This window comes from Pelophylax lessonae, assembly GCF_965119305.1.
Source record: "Pelophylax lessonae genome assembly, chromosome: 4".
NCBI classification, from domain to species: Eukaryota; Metazoa; Chordata; class Amphibia; order Anura; family Ranidae; genus Pelophylax; species Pelophylax lessonae.
The window spans coordinates 268,473,159-268,490,530 of NC_138771.1; the positions used below are offsets into that span (position 1 = coordinate 268,473,159).

Sequence of the window (17,372 nt, forward strand, 5' to 3'; positions counted from 1 at the left end):
TGAGTCGCTTAGCCTTGTTTCCATGTTGGCGGTATGGGTATTTGGCTGCAATCCTTGCATAAAAACCATTTCTGGCTTTGGACAGTAAATGGGTGTCCCTGGGTCCCCACTGGTTTCTGTCAGTTCTGTTTTGATGGAACTTCTGGACATCTTCCGATGTCAAAGTGAAGTAAGCACACTGTCTTCCATCGGCTGCATTAAGTTTGCTTGTCATACCACTGCGTGTACGGTCCTCAACGTTGCCCGATCAATGGTGTCCTAAATGCTGACAAAAGTACAGGGAGATACCATCATGTCATCATTGAAAAGATATCCTCTCACTTCCTGTATAGTCTACAAGACAGAAAGGAAAGGGGAATCTTGGTAATGAGACAGGTGGCAAAAACTGTGGTTTTAACCCTCCTCAACCCTATCCAAAACGTAAAAAAAAAAAAAAAAAAAAAGAAGAAGAAATGTCCTTGGATAAGCTTTAAAGTGATTGTAAAAGACAGAAGGTGTTTTTTTTTTTATCTTAATGCATAGCCTGTCTGTGGGAGCCAGAATTATTGTTTGGTTGGTAGGGGATTAAATACTTATTTTACTCACTGAACTGCAACTCAACATGATAACATTTATATCACGTGATTTTTTGGTTAATATTCTCTCTATCATTTAAAATACACCTATGATAAAAATTGTAGATCCTTCATTTCTTTGTAAGTGGGCAAGCTTACAAAATCTGCAGGGGATATAATATTTTCCCCACTGTATGTATACATATATATATATATATATATATATATATATATATATATATATATATATATGCGATTCTGCACTTCCACCTGTAGGGGGTGTGCCGCTTCTGCTGTGCTTATTCACAACATAAGCGGATCTGCGGATACCCGGCCCTGGCTGTCTGCCGGCACTTGCTGCTCCTCAGTAAAATACACAGAACAGGGATATGCCTATGTAAACAAGGCTGATCTCTGTTCCGAAATTGGGGGGGGGGGGGGGGTTGGATTTTGTGTTCCTGCAAAGCATCTCTTCCCTTAGTAAAAGCACCTAAAAGTACACAAAAACACTGGCTAGGCACAGTTAACCCTTTGATCGCCTTAATCCCAGGCAGTCTAATTAGTACAGTGACGGTGGATATTTTTAGCACTGTCACTGGTTCCCACAAAGTGTCAGTTTGTGTCCGATTGTCTGCCGCAATATCACAGTCCTGCTATAAGTCGCTGACCGCCGCTATTATGAGTATAAAAAAAATGGATCCATAAATATATCCCATAGTTTGTAGACGCTATAACGCTCGCATAAACCAATCAATATATGATTATTGGAATGGGTTTTTTTTTCCCCCAGAAACATGTAGCAGTACAGATTGGCCCTAATTTATGAAGAAATTCTATTTTTTTTTTTTAACAAATGTGTTTTATAGCAGAAAGTAAACAAAAAAGCTTATGTCTTTTTTTTTTTTATTCTCCCCAAAATTGGTGGTCTTTTTTGTTTATATATCGCAAAAAAAAAAATGAATGCAGTGGTGAACAAATACTACCAAAAGAAAGCTCTATTTGTGGGGAAAAAAAATTACAAATTTTATTTGGGTAGTTTTTCGGGTTCCACCTCCCCCGCACAAAATCCATCCCTTACCCCTGTCAGAACGGTGATCAAGTGGTTAAAGTACAAAATAGTAATTCTCACTAAGCAATTTTACATTTAGAATGTTTGATTCACTTTGAGCCCACAAAACTTATGGTTTGGGCAGGGTATAATAGCTGCTACAATATTTTAGGTCACAATATAGACATTTTCTTGCCTAGCTTCATACTGAGCAGTGTGGTCCTGGACCTAGTCTGATGAAAAGGTGTATGCATGTGGTTTCTCACCAAGTATTTGTACCTAATATCAAGTATTGTACTTATTCATCCTTTCTTTTACAATTACTGTAGGTAAACCACGTCCGCACCAGAGACTTTGACTGCTGCTTGGTGGTCCCATTGATAGCAGAATCTGGAAACAAGCTTGATTTGGTTATTAGCAGGAACCCCATTGCTTCACAGAAGGAGGCATCAGCTGTACCAAACCTACCAGTAGAGGAATGGACTGATCACAGTGACCCTTTTTCTCAGCAAACCAGTGGACGCCTAGCATCTATGGATATGCGAGACTCAACAAATACTTTATAGCAAAATGATTTCTAGCACAGTGACTTGGTAGCAAAAAAAAAAAAATAAACTGGTGCTGTATCCTTGTCCTACAGGTCTGTGCCACTGAATCGCACGGATGTCACGATGTGGCTTTACTGTTACGCACAGGGAATGTGAACCACTAGGTATCCTGAGGGTACTCTATGCGCCTGAGCCTGGAGTAATATGATTTTTACAGATTCTACTACTTTGTGACCACTCAAAATATTAGTGCCATTCCAAGCTTAACCTTGAACAAATATGGGGCTTTTGTGATGTGCAATGAACCTACTGAAATAAAAAGTGGCTTATTTTACTACCAATCAATGGGGACAGAACCTTTTGAACGTTTAGTAGGTCCCTGTTGTATGAATGGGCCTGTGAATATAATTTATAGCTGCTAAGACTTTTAAGCAGGATTTTTAACCATGTTTAGCTTGTTTTTTTTACCCAGTCTGACAAGATAACATGTTGCATCCAAACCATCCTCAGCCTTTATGCCAACTCCTGGTATACTGTATTGTGTGTGGTTTAGTCCTGAATGAGCCTCTACCAGATTATTGCAGTGAATGGTCTCTGTTCCTTTGTATACATGTTTTGCACCCTTAACTCACAGAAAGTTTGAAATAAGCGTTATCTTAAAATTTACACAACTTCAACCTGATGTCAATCACTATATAATTTCAGATTCCTCAGGCCTATTCAGAATCTCTGAAAGTTGTCTAAAATGCAGACATGTCATCCAAGTTCTGGTGTTTGTATAGTATAAATAAGAGCATTAGCATTAAATGGTTTCCTCTGCCATGTCTCATTGTTTTAGAGGTGTACATGTTTAAAGAGCTTTGCCAATTAGTTTATCCCTGGAAGCAATAAAGTGATTCTTATTTTGATTGGAGACTCACCAGCAGCTCTGTTTGCGCTCCCTAGCATTGGCATCTGCTGAGTAGAAGAGGATCCAGGAAGCCTCCATCGTGTGTCTATATAACTGCACTCTACAGTCCTTTGGTATTGTCTAATGGATGTTATTCTTACCTGTGCAAGCATACTGTTTTAAAACACACTGCCAGTCAAAATACAAAGTATACTATTACACAAAAATATGGGAGAAAAATAAATCAATTATCATTTAATTAAATATGTATTTTTGTTTGTAACAAACGAGTATTTAACTGTAAAGTATTTTTGTACAAATTTAATACTTTAATAGCATGGCATTTATTGTCTTATGTATGGTTTTGGGAACTCAAGCTGTTGAAACTTTGTATGGAACAATCATGATGTAAACAATGGAATAAACCATGATATAAAACAAGCAACACTGCCAAAGACTCCTCCTCAGTAAAACTAGATACTTGACTAAAATAATCAGTTAGCATTGAGAAATGTACACTCATAGTCCACATTGGAGCCAGGGCAGAAAGATGCTTCAAGTGAAACTTTCTAAAACAAACAGAACTTGGCACTTTTCCAATATCCTAACATGCTATGAGATCTTTTTGGCAGCCATGGCTCCAACTAATGTTATAAACACTTAAGTCTCATGCATCCTCCAGCTCCTGATTGGAATGACCTATAAGGATCTGACTGTAGCTTTAAGTGAGGTTTTTTTTTTTTTTTTTTTTTTTTTTACAAGCTTTATGCTACTTGTTAGGGGTCAATTCCCATTGTGAGCCATATGAAGCATGACTGAAGTTTGTAAAATGCTTCAGAAACATTTTGTGTCTGCATTCTATGATACTCTTTAAACTAATTATTTACATAAGGGTATCTCATAATTACAGAAATAGGTTAACTGCCATTGCTGAACTGTTTTAAAAAGCCAGGGCAATCAATCTGATCCTGACATATAGGATGCGCACTTTTTAGAAATTGTTTCAGAGCGAACCAGAGTTATATGGAACCCTAGGGTTCCTCCAAAGGTTGTTTAGGGGGGATGTCTGTGAAAAATGTATTTTTCAAGATAAGCGCCCACTCATACGAATGATCTGTAAGGTGGTATTTCTTCCTAATAAAGCGTAAGGAGCATTCTTCCCAGTGAGCATCACACTAATGTATCATAAATTGTAGATATAGTCATTTTTAGCAGGGGGTTTACTGAGACTGGAATTTCAAGGGGTTCCTCTGTGTTAAAAACGTTGAGAAAAGCTGCTCTAGACATTGAAGCAAGAATGAGCGTGACAGTCCAGACGGCTACAGATTATTATTAGTTTGTTTTTTTTATATCGGTGATGTCAGCTCCATAATTGTATCCTCACGGGTTTACTTTAGGACTTCGTTTTCACAAAGATATATTACAAATTATTATATTGACAAGTCACAACACCACATGTGACTCATCATTTTTCTTTAAAGTTGAAGCAATTATTTTTAAAGCTGAATTTCTACTGCTACAAAGAAACAGTTTTAACTTTTATAACATTCAACAAGTGCATGATTGATCTAAAATAAAAATAAAAAAGCGCGGGGGGGCTTATGAACTTTTAACAATACCTTACTCCTCATTTTCTAGCTAACCGCACCATCATGCACATTGCATGCTGGATGGGGTAAGTGCTTCTATTGCTACGTTATACTCCTGTACCAAAAGAATCTGGTACCTGTATGAGGAAGATGCTACACAAATCCTTATTTGCTGGTTGGTACACTAATACATCATGACATAAATTACTAAGAAAGGAGTAGTAACAAATAGAGAAAAAGAAGCCAACGCTAACTTCAGACAACTGCAAGGCCAACAAAACATGTGAATTGGAAACCATATCTATCTCTACCACTTTCTGGTTACAAAGTTGTCTGCCTCTAAGGCGCTCTTGGTTGCATATTTTTTACCCATTTTGCAAAGATGTATACTAAATAAGAAACAAAACTGAAAGAAGAGGCAAGAGCATACTCATTAATAACTGCAAAATTCCAGCCAAGGGTAACCCTGTCAGTACCACCCAGCTCAACAAACTTTGATTAAAAATTGAAGAAGTCAGGGAGAATAGAATGCTCAGGTGAATTGTGACTGCATCTTACCAGATGTGGTCACTGTTTGAAGACAGAACATGACAAAGCTAGTTGTTTATAGCTAGCGTAATGCTAGGTACATACTGTCCACTGGGTTGAACCAAAAAAAAAAAACATAGTGTGTACCTGGCTTAACACTAGCCACTTGTATAGTTTTACCTCCTGGTAATTCATTAAACCTTTTTCTACAAAATGGCATTTACACTGACTGCATCACATTTATCAAATCAGATTTATAATAATACAAAACATAAATCATTAGAGTTTCAAGTAATCCCCTAATGCAGTGCAAAGTAAAGCTGTCCTGCTTTTCACATTGTGAGAAGAGAATCTACTTGCTGTAGAAGGTTTCCAGCACCCAAACCAGCATTCTTAAAAAGATGTCTGCCCTCAGTGATCAAAAAGCTGCTTGTTACATGAACTATGTATGCTCAGGTTTTGTAGTCGACTTGAGGGAGAAATTTCTGCCACATTCTGAAAAACAAAAATTGAAGAAAGTCAGGTATCATAGAGACTTTGTATAAAACAAACAAGTCATAAACATATTATGGAGCCATCATTGCTTACCTTCTTCCTGAACTGCTAGTTTGAGTTGTTGCCCCAGAACAAGTATGTAGATCAAATGGCAAAATTACTACTCTGCCCACTTGTCCCAGGTCAAAGTGTTGACTTAGAGTTTAGCTTTTAAAGGATTCATTCATTTAAATTGTATATAGTTTTATGGCAGGCACCTTTAAAGCTGAACTCCAACTTTGTTTTCACTAGAAGTGAATAGAATGCTCAATCCCAGCATAAATCATACCTCTGTACCATGTTGCTCTGTTTGCAGAGCCCCTGATATTCTGGGTTTAGTTGTGACTTACCATGTGAACACTGTATATCCTGCTGATAGACTCTGTCCCTTCCACAGCAGCTAAGTTCTGCAACACCCCCTTTGTAGGTCTTTCTGCAAGTTATGTAACTTCCTTCACAGCTCTGATGGGTGGGATTGATAGCATCCTAATTGGCATTCAATACCACCCACTCACATCTACAGAAAGAGTTCATACCTCCCAAGTCCCTCCTCACAGAGCAAAGCGTTATTCAAGAAGGAAGCTCCTTCATGCACACGGCCTGTTCTGTAAGCTAGCTGTGCTGCTGATGGACAGGATCTAAATTAGAATTAAATCCTGCCCAGTTAAATATGCAGACCAGGGAGAGTCGACTCCACACCTCAGAGCCCACCCTCCCAGAGCCCTGCTCTCTGTGATGGGATTTATTTACATATGAAGGAAACACCTTGATAATAACCTCCCATAGCCCTTCCTCTGCTTTAAGACATTCTTAGGCATGCTGTAAGACAGGAATGACACAGGCAGGGATGACATTTACACCTTTCACCACCCCCACGAAGGCCCAGAAACACCCATAGTAACCCTAGGACATACATCAAATCCCAGAACTAGAGGCTCAAAGGATCAGGACTGAAACAGGAAGTCAAAGAACGTCAAAATTCAGCCAGGAGGAGTGACAACACAGAGACAGAAACCTGCTGTATACAGCTAAAGGAAGTAAGTTATACAAAAACGGACTAGGGTTGTGATTCATTTGCATGCACAATGTGTATGTTGTTTTGGGAAGGTAAAGCTTGAGTTCTTCTTTACAAAATGTATGCCGTGTGTTGAAACCTTCACATTGTAACTATGTATAATGACTATTTAAATGGCTATAAATGTACAACAGACAAAAATAGAATGATACCATGGAGTTTTCAGGCCGGTGTAGCTTGGAAGGGGTCTCCATGTCATGTACAGGAATTCCTGTCCTCTTCTGTGAGGATGACTCCTCCAGCAGCCGGCTTTCACAACTCACTGGAGAACCTGATGGTGTTGACAACGTGGCCTTATCTGGTGTGGTAGGCACAGAGAAGCCTCTAAAGCGAGGAGGCGATTTAAGCTGTGTGTAGGGATGTTCCTGGGAAGTCAGACCAGGCTTGTCTTGTGTCATCTGTGTTTTCACCAGTTTGGTGGAAGCAGAGGCACCAGATTGTGGCCAGGCACCACCATTAGACAAGCTGTCCTTCAGACGCTGCTGGAGCCTAGTTTTTCTTTCACGAGATTTGTTAGCAATTGCTAGCTCAAGCTGAGCATTGTTTGCAATGATATATATACGCTTTCGACCCCGTGTTACAGCAGTGTATACATGCTTCCAGTTCTGTCTGCCAGCAGTGCCTAAAACATACACAACTGTGTCTTCTTCGGAGCCCTGCAACATAGAAAACAAAAGAACCGATATATAAAAGATAAGCACTTGAAAACCGAACCAAATCCTGTAGCATTGCCTATTCTACCTTTCTTGTGGCTAACTTCTCCAATCAGTTAACAGTAGCTCAGACATTCCTAAAGACTAAAGCTTTAGTTATCCCCACAAGCTAGTTGAGAGGCTCTTCAACTGCTGTGACGCAGTCCTTTATTGAACAAAAATACACCCTTACAAATATAATCTTATTGTTTACATACATAATAATACATATCAACTTTATGAAGGAAAAGATGGTGTTATGCACCAACAAACCCGCACAATGGAAGGGAAGAAAAATTTATAGTGATAAAATAAATAATATAGTGTAGGAAATGACTCCTATTTGGGGTCGCAACAGCCTGTGTAAAAACGTGAAGTGATATAAAATAAATACAGTAAACCCCCCTCCATTGCGGGGGTTACCTTCCGGACCCATCTGCGAAAAGTGAAAATCCGCGAAATAGAAAAACCCTATTAAAATGCATTGTAGGCATGTTTTTTTTTTTACTGTCACTGTACGTGTAAAAGCATTTTAAGGTCTTTAAACACACTTTTAAAACAATAGAAACTCATTTAAACCCATAAAAGATACTGAGAGACATAGCAAGAGCTATGGAAAACACAAAAATATTTCATTTTTAATGATTTATATAGTAAAATAACATTACAAAAAAACCCGCAATATACCGGAACCGCGATGGAGCGGGGGTTTACTGTATTTCTAAATATAAAGTTGCGCTCAACCAAAATACACTTGAATAAAACCAGAGAAATATATAGTAGATATAAGGTGCATAAGTGAGTACATAAATCAAATGGGATTGCAGATAAAAATGCAAAAATATATGTGACTGAGCACAGAGGGACAAACCATGATTTCCTCAGAATAACAAAAGGTCACGGTTGTCTGAGAGATCTATCACCGGCGATAAGGAGACATATAGGTGGACATCTGGAGGTGTATGGGAGGTGTCAATTGAATACCTGGTACCGATTGTTTGAGATTCCCTACCTGAACTGACCCCCTATAATCAAGGGGTCTACTCCATCTGGTAAGCCCTAGTGCACACCGGGTGATCTTGTTTTTTCTGGTGGAGGTTTTTGGAGATCAATATTGAGTGCTGGTTTTGCTGCTACTATCGATCCCTATCATTTCTTATTGGACTTCACCCAATGGATTGTCATCTATTGAATCACTATTTATACACTGTGGACTGTCACCTTTATTTATAAATATTTAATATTTGCATAAGTCACATATATTTATTTGTATTTATATATATTTTTGCACTTTTATCTGCAATCCCATTTGATTTATGTACTCACTTATGCACCTTATAGCTACTATATATTTCTCTGGTTTTATGCAAGTGTATTTTGGTTGAGCTCAACTTTATAACTTTTAAGAAAAAGTAAAACCAATGTGCCCATCTAAGAATAGTTATGCTAAAATATGCAGAATTTCAGATTTTGATTTGCTTCAACTTTTACCTCCTTCGTCCCTTTCACACTGGTCCATTGAAAAACGCAGTAAAAATGAATATCGCATTTATGTGCGTTTTCTGGTTGCCTGATTCTCAGCATGCACCTTTGAAACATGGGCATGCGACTCAAAAAATGCGGTGTGTCTTTGATGCGTTTTCGATTGATTATAATGGAAGGTGTATTTTTGGTGCACTTTTTAAACAGGCCTCCACAGATGTAGAATACAGGACCTTTTAAATACCCTGCACCCACGACACCGTGGTGTCAAGATTTTCATTGGATTTAAAAGGACATTTTTTCATTCCATTTTTCTTGCTCTTGTAGCAGGGTAAAAGTACAGCAAAAAACATAGCAGTGGGAATGGGCCCTATATCTCCTTTTTTTCAAAAGAATGCATATCTTTTCATATGCAGCACGCCGAAATGCTCAGGTTTGGTATCTTACTTTACTGCACTTTGAACAACAAGACATACAGTATAGGCAGCAAAACTGGACAAGCTCCAGCAGCCAAGAATCCAATGTAGCCAAAAACTAGATTATTTGTTTTTTTCCCCACTCACCATAAAATCACTTTCTCAGAGTTTGACTGACACAGTGTCTTCTAATCTTGACCACAGGGTTATATCGACACCTACAGAAGTAGGACACTAGGCAGGAAAAATAAATAAATTTGTACTGCCTATGGGCAGTCCTGGCTAATATAACCCCCTCTCTGCAAAAGAGCTCCAGTTATGGCGCTTTTCCACTGCATGGAACCGTAACGGTTCGGCACGGTTTTGTGCTTTTCCACTGCTGGTAACGCATGGTATAGCGTCGGTACGGTATAGGTTTGCTTTTCCACTGCATGGAACCGAACGGTACGGCTCTGAAAAAACAGTACCTACTCAATTGTGGTTCCAACAGGTACCATATCCCACAATCCTTTGCATGCAGTCACTACTAGCCACTAATTGGTCAGAGAATCCCACCCACCCCGTTGTTATCCCACCCACTTAACTTTAGTACTACTTTAGTGGAAAAGCAAACCTATACCGTACCGTACCGAACCGTTCCAACACCCTACCATGAGGTACCAGCAGTGGAAAAGCAAACCGGGCCAAGCAAGGCCGAATAGAGCCGAGCCGGTACTTGCAGTGGAAAAGTGCCATAAGTTACAATTACAAGCAGTGTCAAAGAAAACAAAAAAAAACAGGGGTGGGTACTGTCCCTCAATTAACTCGGAGAACGGGATTTTACGGTAACAAAAAAAAAATCTAATTTTCTCTTTCGATCAGTGATGGACACAACTTTTTCTAATCTCAACCATAGGGACATCCCAAAGCAGTGCCCAACAAGTGAGGGTTGGGAGGAAAAAACAAAGGGCCAAAACATGGAAAGACAAATACCAGGGCAACAGGAACACAAAAGCCCAAGAAAAATAGACACCCCCAGCGTAAACTGAAACCTCAGCCACTTGCAACACTTTGGGGCCAAAACACTTGTCCGATGACACCAGGACATCCATCTTGTAAAATTTAGTGAAGGTGTGCAGACGACCAGGTAGTTTGCCTTGCCGATTTGAGACAGACGCATGATGACAAAAGGCCAAGAAAGCACTATGCACCCCAAGTATAGTGTGCTATTACAGGAAAGGGAGGAACCAGACACCTAATAGTATAGACTTTATTCCCCATCTGTCTAATCCAGGGATCCTCAAACTACAGGCCTCCCGCTGTTGCAGAACTACACATCCCATGAGGCATTGTAAACCTGACATACACAGACAAGACTAAGCATGATGGGAATTGTAGTGCCTGAACAACTGGAGGGCAATAGTTTGAAGACCCCTGGTCTAATCAATCTCGAAATGGTGGCAAAAAAGTGGAGGAGGAAAAGCACCTCTAAGTGTAGTATCAAAATATGACATTATTAAAAACAGGCTATAAAACACTAGCCACTCATATGATGCAGTAGGTAAGAATGCTCATAAAAAGGTGATTCTGCTGGGCTGTAGGGTCACTGGGCATGCATTCATAAGCCGTCAGAGGAAAATACACTGTAGAGTCTCCGTGAGGTTGATACAATATCTCACAAAAGAAGGGTACCCCTCATTTTTGTAAATATTTTATTATATCTTTTCATGTGACAACACTGAAGAAATTACACTTTGCTACAATGTAAAGTAGTGAGTGTGCAACTTGTATAACAGTGTAAATTTGCTGTCCCCTCAAAATAACTCCACACACAGCCATTAATGGCCAAACCGCTGGCAACAAAAGGGAGTACACCCCTAAGTGAAAATGTCTAAATTGGGCCCAATTAGCCATTTTTCCTCCCCGAGGTCATGTGACTTGTTAGTGTTACAAGGTCTCACGTGTGAATGGAGAGCAGGTGTGTTAGATTTGGTGTTATTGCTCTCCCTCTCTCATACTGGTCACTGGAAGTTCAACATGGCACCTCAAGAACTGAAAAAAGAATTGTTGCAGTACATAAAGCTGTCCTAGGCTATAAGAAGATTGCCAAGACCCTGAAACTGAGCTGCAGCCCAGTGGCCAAGACCATACAGCGGTTAAACAGGACAGGTTCCACTCAGAACAGGCCTCGCCATGGTCGACCAAAAGTGGAGTGCACATGCTCAGCGTTATATCCAGAGGTTGTATTTGGGAAATAGACGTATGAGTGCTGCCAGCATTGCTTGAAGGGGTGGAGGGTCAGCCTGTCAGTGCTCAGACCATACTGCATCAAATTAGTCTGCATGGCTGTCATCCCAGAAGGAAGCCTCTTCTCAAGATGATGCCCAAGAAAGCCTGCAAACTGTTTACTAAAGACAAGCAGACTAAGGACATGAATTACTGGAACCATTTCCTGTGGTCTGATGAGACCAAGATAAACTTATTTGGTTTGGATGATGTCAAGCGTGTGTGGAGGCAACCAGGTGAGTACAAAGGCAAGTGTTTCTTGCCAACAGTCAAGCATGGCGGTGGGAGTGTCATGGTTTGGGGGTGCATGAGTGCTGCCGGCACTAGAAAGTACATGTTGGCATTCATGGTTCCCTCAATGAACTGTAGGTGTGACATACTGAAGCAAAGCATGATCATCTCCCTTCGGAAACTGGGACGCAGGGCAGTATTCCAACATGATATTGAACCCAAACATACCTCCAAGACGAACACTGCCTTGCTAAAGAAGCTGCAAAAAGGGTTATTGACTGGCCAAGCATGTCTCCAGACCTCCAATCCACCAGCTCCATAATGTCGTCATGGAGGAGTGGAAGAGGACTTCAGTGGCAACCTGTGAAGCTCTGGTAAACTCCATGCCCAAGAGTGTTAAGGCAGTGCTGGAAAATAATGGTGGCCACACAAAAAACTGAATGTTTGTAAAACCTTACCTGTAAAATTCCTTTCTCTGAGTCCTTCGACAGTCACCGCCACCTCTAAGTCATCACTGTTGGGTATTGACTTCCCATCCGCAGGAATAGCTAGGCATATAGACTTAGTCCAAAGACAAAAGGCATTAGCATATACACACCCATGGGGGCTGTCCCATCTGGACAATACCCCCCCCCCCTGCATCACCACTCCCAACTCAGTTTGGTAGCAAAGCAGTAGGTAATAAGAACCCCAAAAGAGGGGCGGGGGCGGCGACTGTCGGAGGACTCAGAGAAAGGAATTTTACAGGTAAGATTTTACAAAAATTCAGTTTTCTCTTACGTCCTCCGACAGTCGCCGCCACCTCTAAGTCATCACTGTTGGGATGTCCCAAAGCAGTATAGACATGAGGGGTGGGAGACGCAACTGTAGAAAAGGCAACGCAGTACCCACATCAGAGAAAAGAATCTTACATGCACTGTAAGAGAACCAACTGGGCAATCAGAAAAAACAATGCTCAACAGGAGCAACAGCCCAGGAAAGCAAATGCCAACAGCCAGGGACCCAGAAAAAATTCAAGGGTCCATCATGGCACTGCCGCACTGAGAACTTTGCGGCCAAAAGAAGCATCAGCTGATGCCAGAACATCTACTTTGTAGAATTTGGAAAAAGTGTGCCCCGACGACCAGGTCGCAGCTTTGCACACCTGGGTCACCGAGGCCCGATGCCAATAGGCCCAGGACGCACTCAAAGACCTGGTAAAGTGCGCTTTAACAGGGAAGGGCGGAAAACCCGTTCCTTCAAGGCATAAGCCTGCTCAATGGTCTGTCTGAGCCCTTTGGCAATAGTTGCTGCAGACGCAGCCATGCCCTTCCGAAATCCCTCAGGAAGGACAAATAGGGAATCCGTATTCCGAAAGGATTCCGTAGACGACAGGTAAACCCTGATCGCCTGTACAACATCCAAGGAATGCAAGGCAATCTCCTTAGGATGCTTAGACTTCGTACAAAGCGAAGGCAGGACAATGCCCTCATTAAGGTGGAAGGCCGAGATCACCTTGGGAAGGAAGGATGGGGGTGGTCGCAAAACCACCTTATCCTTGTGAATTACCAAGTAAGGGGAGCGGCGAAACAACGCCGCCAGATTCGACACTCTGCGAGCCGAAGTGATCGCCACCAGAAAAGCAACCTTTTTCGACAGCAGAGGCAACGATATCTCCCTGATGTCTTCAAAGGGAGCACGCTGTAACACGTACAGAACCAAGTTAAAATCCCATGGGGGTAAAGGCTCCTTCCTGGGAGGAGCCAAATGTCGCACACCTTGAATGAAGGTGCGCACCAAGGAATGAGACGCCACAGGGTGTTGGAAAAGGACAGCCAGTGCAGACACCTGGCCCTTTATCATGGCCAGCGCCAGGCGCTGATCCACTCCAGACTGGAAGAAAGCCAACACTCTCGACCCAGAGTAAGAACGAGGGGGGAACCCCCTGGACTCACACCAGGCGAAATAAGGTACGGTAATAGATCTTACCAGAGGAGGATTTCCTAGCCTTGATTAGGGTAGGGATAACCTCAGGGGAGAGACCCTTGTCCCTCAAGACCTGGGTCTCAACAGCCAGGCCGTTAAAGCCAGCGACTGTAAAGCAGGATGGAAGATCGGACCTTGAGACAGGAGATCTTCCCACAGAGGCAGCCGCCATGGAGATGCCACTGCCAGGTGAACAACGTCGGCGTACCTGGACTGGCGAGGCCAGTCCGGAGCCACCAGAATCACCATGTGCGGTTCCGAGACCAAACTGCGGAGGAACCGGGACAGTAACTGAATCAGAGGAAAGGCGTACATCAGACGATACTGATGCCAAGGGGCCACCAACGCATCCGAGGCGTCCGCCAACGGATCGCGCGTTCTTGCCACGAACCTTTCCACCTTTTGATTTAGCCGGGATGCGAACAGATCCACGTCCGGGGATCCCCACCTTGCACACAGCATCTGGAAGACCTCCGGGTGTAGGGACCATTCCCCCTGGTCCAGGGTCTGGCGGCTCAGATAGTCGGCCTGCCAATTCTCCACACCCGGAATGTGAACAGCCGAGATCGCCGGGACATGAGGCTCGGCCCAAGACAGAATGTCGGTCACCTCCCGGGCGGCCCGAGCACTCCTGGTGCCCCCTTGGTGGTTGATGTAAGCCACCGCGGTAGCATTGCCCGTCTGTACCCGGACAGGACGGCCCCGAAGACGGCCCGACCACTGGAAGAGAGAGTTTTATCGCTCGCAGTTCCAGCACATTTATCGGGAGGGAGGATTCTTCCTCCGACCAAGTGCCCTGGGCAGACAGGTTGCCCAGAACTCCACCCCAGCCCGACAGGCTGGCATCCGTGGTAATCACCGTCCACACCAACGGACGGAAGGACTTGCCTTCCGCCACCGACGGGGACTGGAGCCACCACAGAAGAGCCAATCTGGTCTGACGACTCAAGGAGACACACAGATCCAGGGACTGAGGCAGTCTGTTCCACTTGGCCAGGATCTCCGCTTGGAAAGCCCGCGTGTGAAACTGAGCAAAGGGCATCGCTTCGAAGGCAGACACCATCAACCCCAGGCCCCGCATACAGGTCCTGAGTGACGAGGACGGGCCGTCCCTGAGGGACCTGAGCTCGTCCTGCAAGGTCCGGAGCTTGTCCTCTGGCAAGAACACCTTTGCCTGAGCAGAGTCCAGAATCATTCCCATATAGGGAATAGGACGCACTTTGCCCTCCTTCCTGGGCACCGCAAACAGATTGGAACGAAATCCCCGCGCAGAACCCCGCTTGCCACGAAAGGACTTGTTCTTCGGGTTCTGGGGCAGCAAGGTGCTCTTGCCCCCCGTGACGCCTTTCACCAGGGCATCCAACGCCTCGCCAAAAAGGCGAGAGCCAGCATATGGAAAATCAGCAACTGTTTTCCGTGAGGACTGGTCAGCCGACCAGCTCTTCAGCCTTATCAGTCGCCGGTTAAGCACCGTGACACCAGAGAGGCAAGCCACTAAGGGGGGCCTCATTCAAGGCTGCATCACACAAATACATGACTCCTTTGTGGATCTGATCCACCATTTCCAGCCGGGCAGGCGGAAAACCATCAGACACGAGATTGCCCCTAAGCGTCTTAGTCCAATCAGCCACCGCCTGAGCCACCAGAACGGACGCGAAAACGGGTCTGAGCAACGAACACGGCACCGTATAGGAATGGCGGGCTAGAGACTCCAACCGCCGGTCCGCGGGATCCCGGAAAACCGGGGTATCCTCAGTAGGAACCAACGTAGCCTTGTTCAATACGGCCACAGTGTGATCCACCTGTGGAGGCACACACCATCGTGATTCCGTAGCCGGCGCAAAAGGATAAAGCAATTTGAACCGACTAGGTACCAGGAATGGACGTTTCAACGTGCGTCACATTTCATTAACAGTGTAATGGAATTCCGCTGGGCAGGGAAAAACCTGCGCAGACTTGCGGGTCCTGTGCGTCCCAAATGAGGACACAACGCCCGGAGGACAGGGCTCATCCTCTAAATGCAAAGTTTCTTTAACAGAAACAATTAACTCATCCATAGTCGCCCGTTCTTCAGGTGACCCTGGGGAGGATGTATCAACACCCTCCATTTCAGCCTCCCCCATAGACCCCGGGGGGTCTAAGGATGAGTGGGGACCCTGAAAAGGGCACGCTCGCAGCCGCAGCAGCCATATCCCCATCTGAATCAGAAGAGAGAGACAACCTGTGCCTCTTTCTCGCAGCCCGTTCAGACATCAGCTTTTCCATATTTGCCACCAAAGTCGCAACTACAGCAGCCAGATCGGGTCGCAGCGGAGCCACAGGAGAACTGGGGCCCCCCACTAAAGCTGGAGGAAACTTGCTTTCCTGAGAATCCATGGCTCAAGTTATCAGAACTACAGTGCAAAAACGGTGTACTGTCCCCTTTAAGAACGCTGCGGTGTGCGCAGCCCACCACTACTGCTAGAGTGATGAAAGACCCCCAAAGGAGAAAAGAAACTGAGCCAGAAGCGATATACAGAGGGAAATTGAGAGTGATAACCTGCAGAGCCCGCAGAGCATTGCTACCAGTGTCCTTGCTGCTGATGGAAAGGAAGTGCTGCTGGAGAGGGCTGGACTATAAGCCAGACCCCAGGAAAAAGGCTGCCCCATAGGGATGCATTGGAGGCTACGCCAAAATGGCCGCCGACATGCGGCCGGACCGATCGTTCCACTGCCCACAAAATGGCGGCGGATGGCGCCAAAATGACATGCAGGATCGCCCCAGAGGAGCTATACATGTGTGCCCATATCAAAGATGGCGGACCGCGCGAAAATGCACCGCTGTGGTCGCCACACAAGCACAAACGTCTGCACCCCCAACAATGCACCTAAGGTGACTCAGGGACAGGGACCCCCAGGCAACATACAGATCTGCACAAGGGACAGCCAGGGACATGACACTGCAGCACCGCAGACGAGTCCTGTGAGGTAGCCACCTCACGGCTGCATCCCTGTAGCGAACAGGGATGGGTCGTTCGTAATGCCAGGGCGAACCATAGCTGAACGCTCGATGGCGGGCTGGGGGTCCATCTGACCCTTTTGCTCTGGAGAACCAGGGCGGCAAGTCCGAATCCCAGCACCACATGATCCATCTTCATCCGAAGAGAAGACTAATACTAGAAGCTGACAAAATAAACAGCTAGTAAAGTAAAAGAAAAAACTGACATTTTCAAAGAAAATCAAATAAAAGATTAGGAAGGCTGAGACTGAAGCCCCAGCACAAGGGAAGCCTGACTATTCCTGACGCTAGGCAGATTAAAACTGAGTTGGGAGTGGTGATGCAGGGGGGTATTGCCCAGATGGGACAGCCCCCATGGGTGTGTATACGCTAATGCCTTTTGTCTTTGGACTAAGCCTATATGCCTAGCTATTCCTGCGGATGGGAAGTCAATACCCAACAGTGATGACTTAGAGGTGGCGGCGACTGTCAGAGGACGTAAGAGAAATATTGACACTTAGGGGTGTACTCACTTTTGTTGCCAGCGGTTTAGACATTAATGGCTGTGTGTTGAGTCAT

At 44.2% G+C, this 17,372-nt stretch overlaps 2 protein-coding genes across 13 annotated transcripts in view; one reads left to right on the top strand and one right to left on the bottom strand.

Moving 5' to 3' along the window:
* The window catches only part of GRIP1 (glutamate receptor interacting protein 1), a 1,071,013-nt gene extending 1,067,361 nt beyond the window's left edge, over positions 1-3,652 (top strand). For all 12 annotated transcript variants that reach the window (XM_082255180.1, XM_082255172.1, XM_082255177.1 and 9 more), the window contains one exon: positions 1,932-3,652. In XM_082255180.1, coding sequence (XP_082111306.1) covers positions 1,932-2,168 — 237 coding nt within the window. In that variant the 3' untranslated portion in view covers positions 2,169-3,652. The remainder of the gene's footprint in view (positions 1-1,931) is intronic.
* A 1,684-nt stretch (positions 3,653-5,336) lies between these two features.
* Positions 5,337-17,372, bottom strand: part of HELB (DNA helicase B) — a 102,427-nt gene continuing 90,391 nt past the window's right edge. The window contains exons 13-14 of the mRNA XM_082253546.1: positions 6,918-7,421; positions 5,337-5,651 (exon numbers count right to left, since the gene is read on the bottom strand). Of these exons, the coding sequence (XP_082109672.1) occupies positions 5,568-5,651; positions 6,918-7,421 (588 nt within the window). The 3' untranslated portion in view covers positions 5,337-5,567. The remainder of the gene's footprint in view (positions 5,652-6,917; positions 7,422-17,372) is intronic.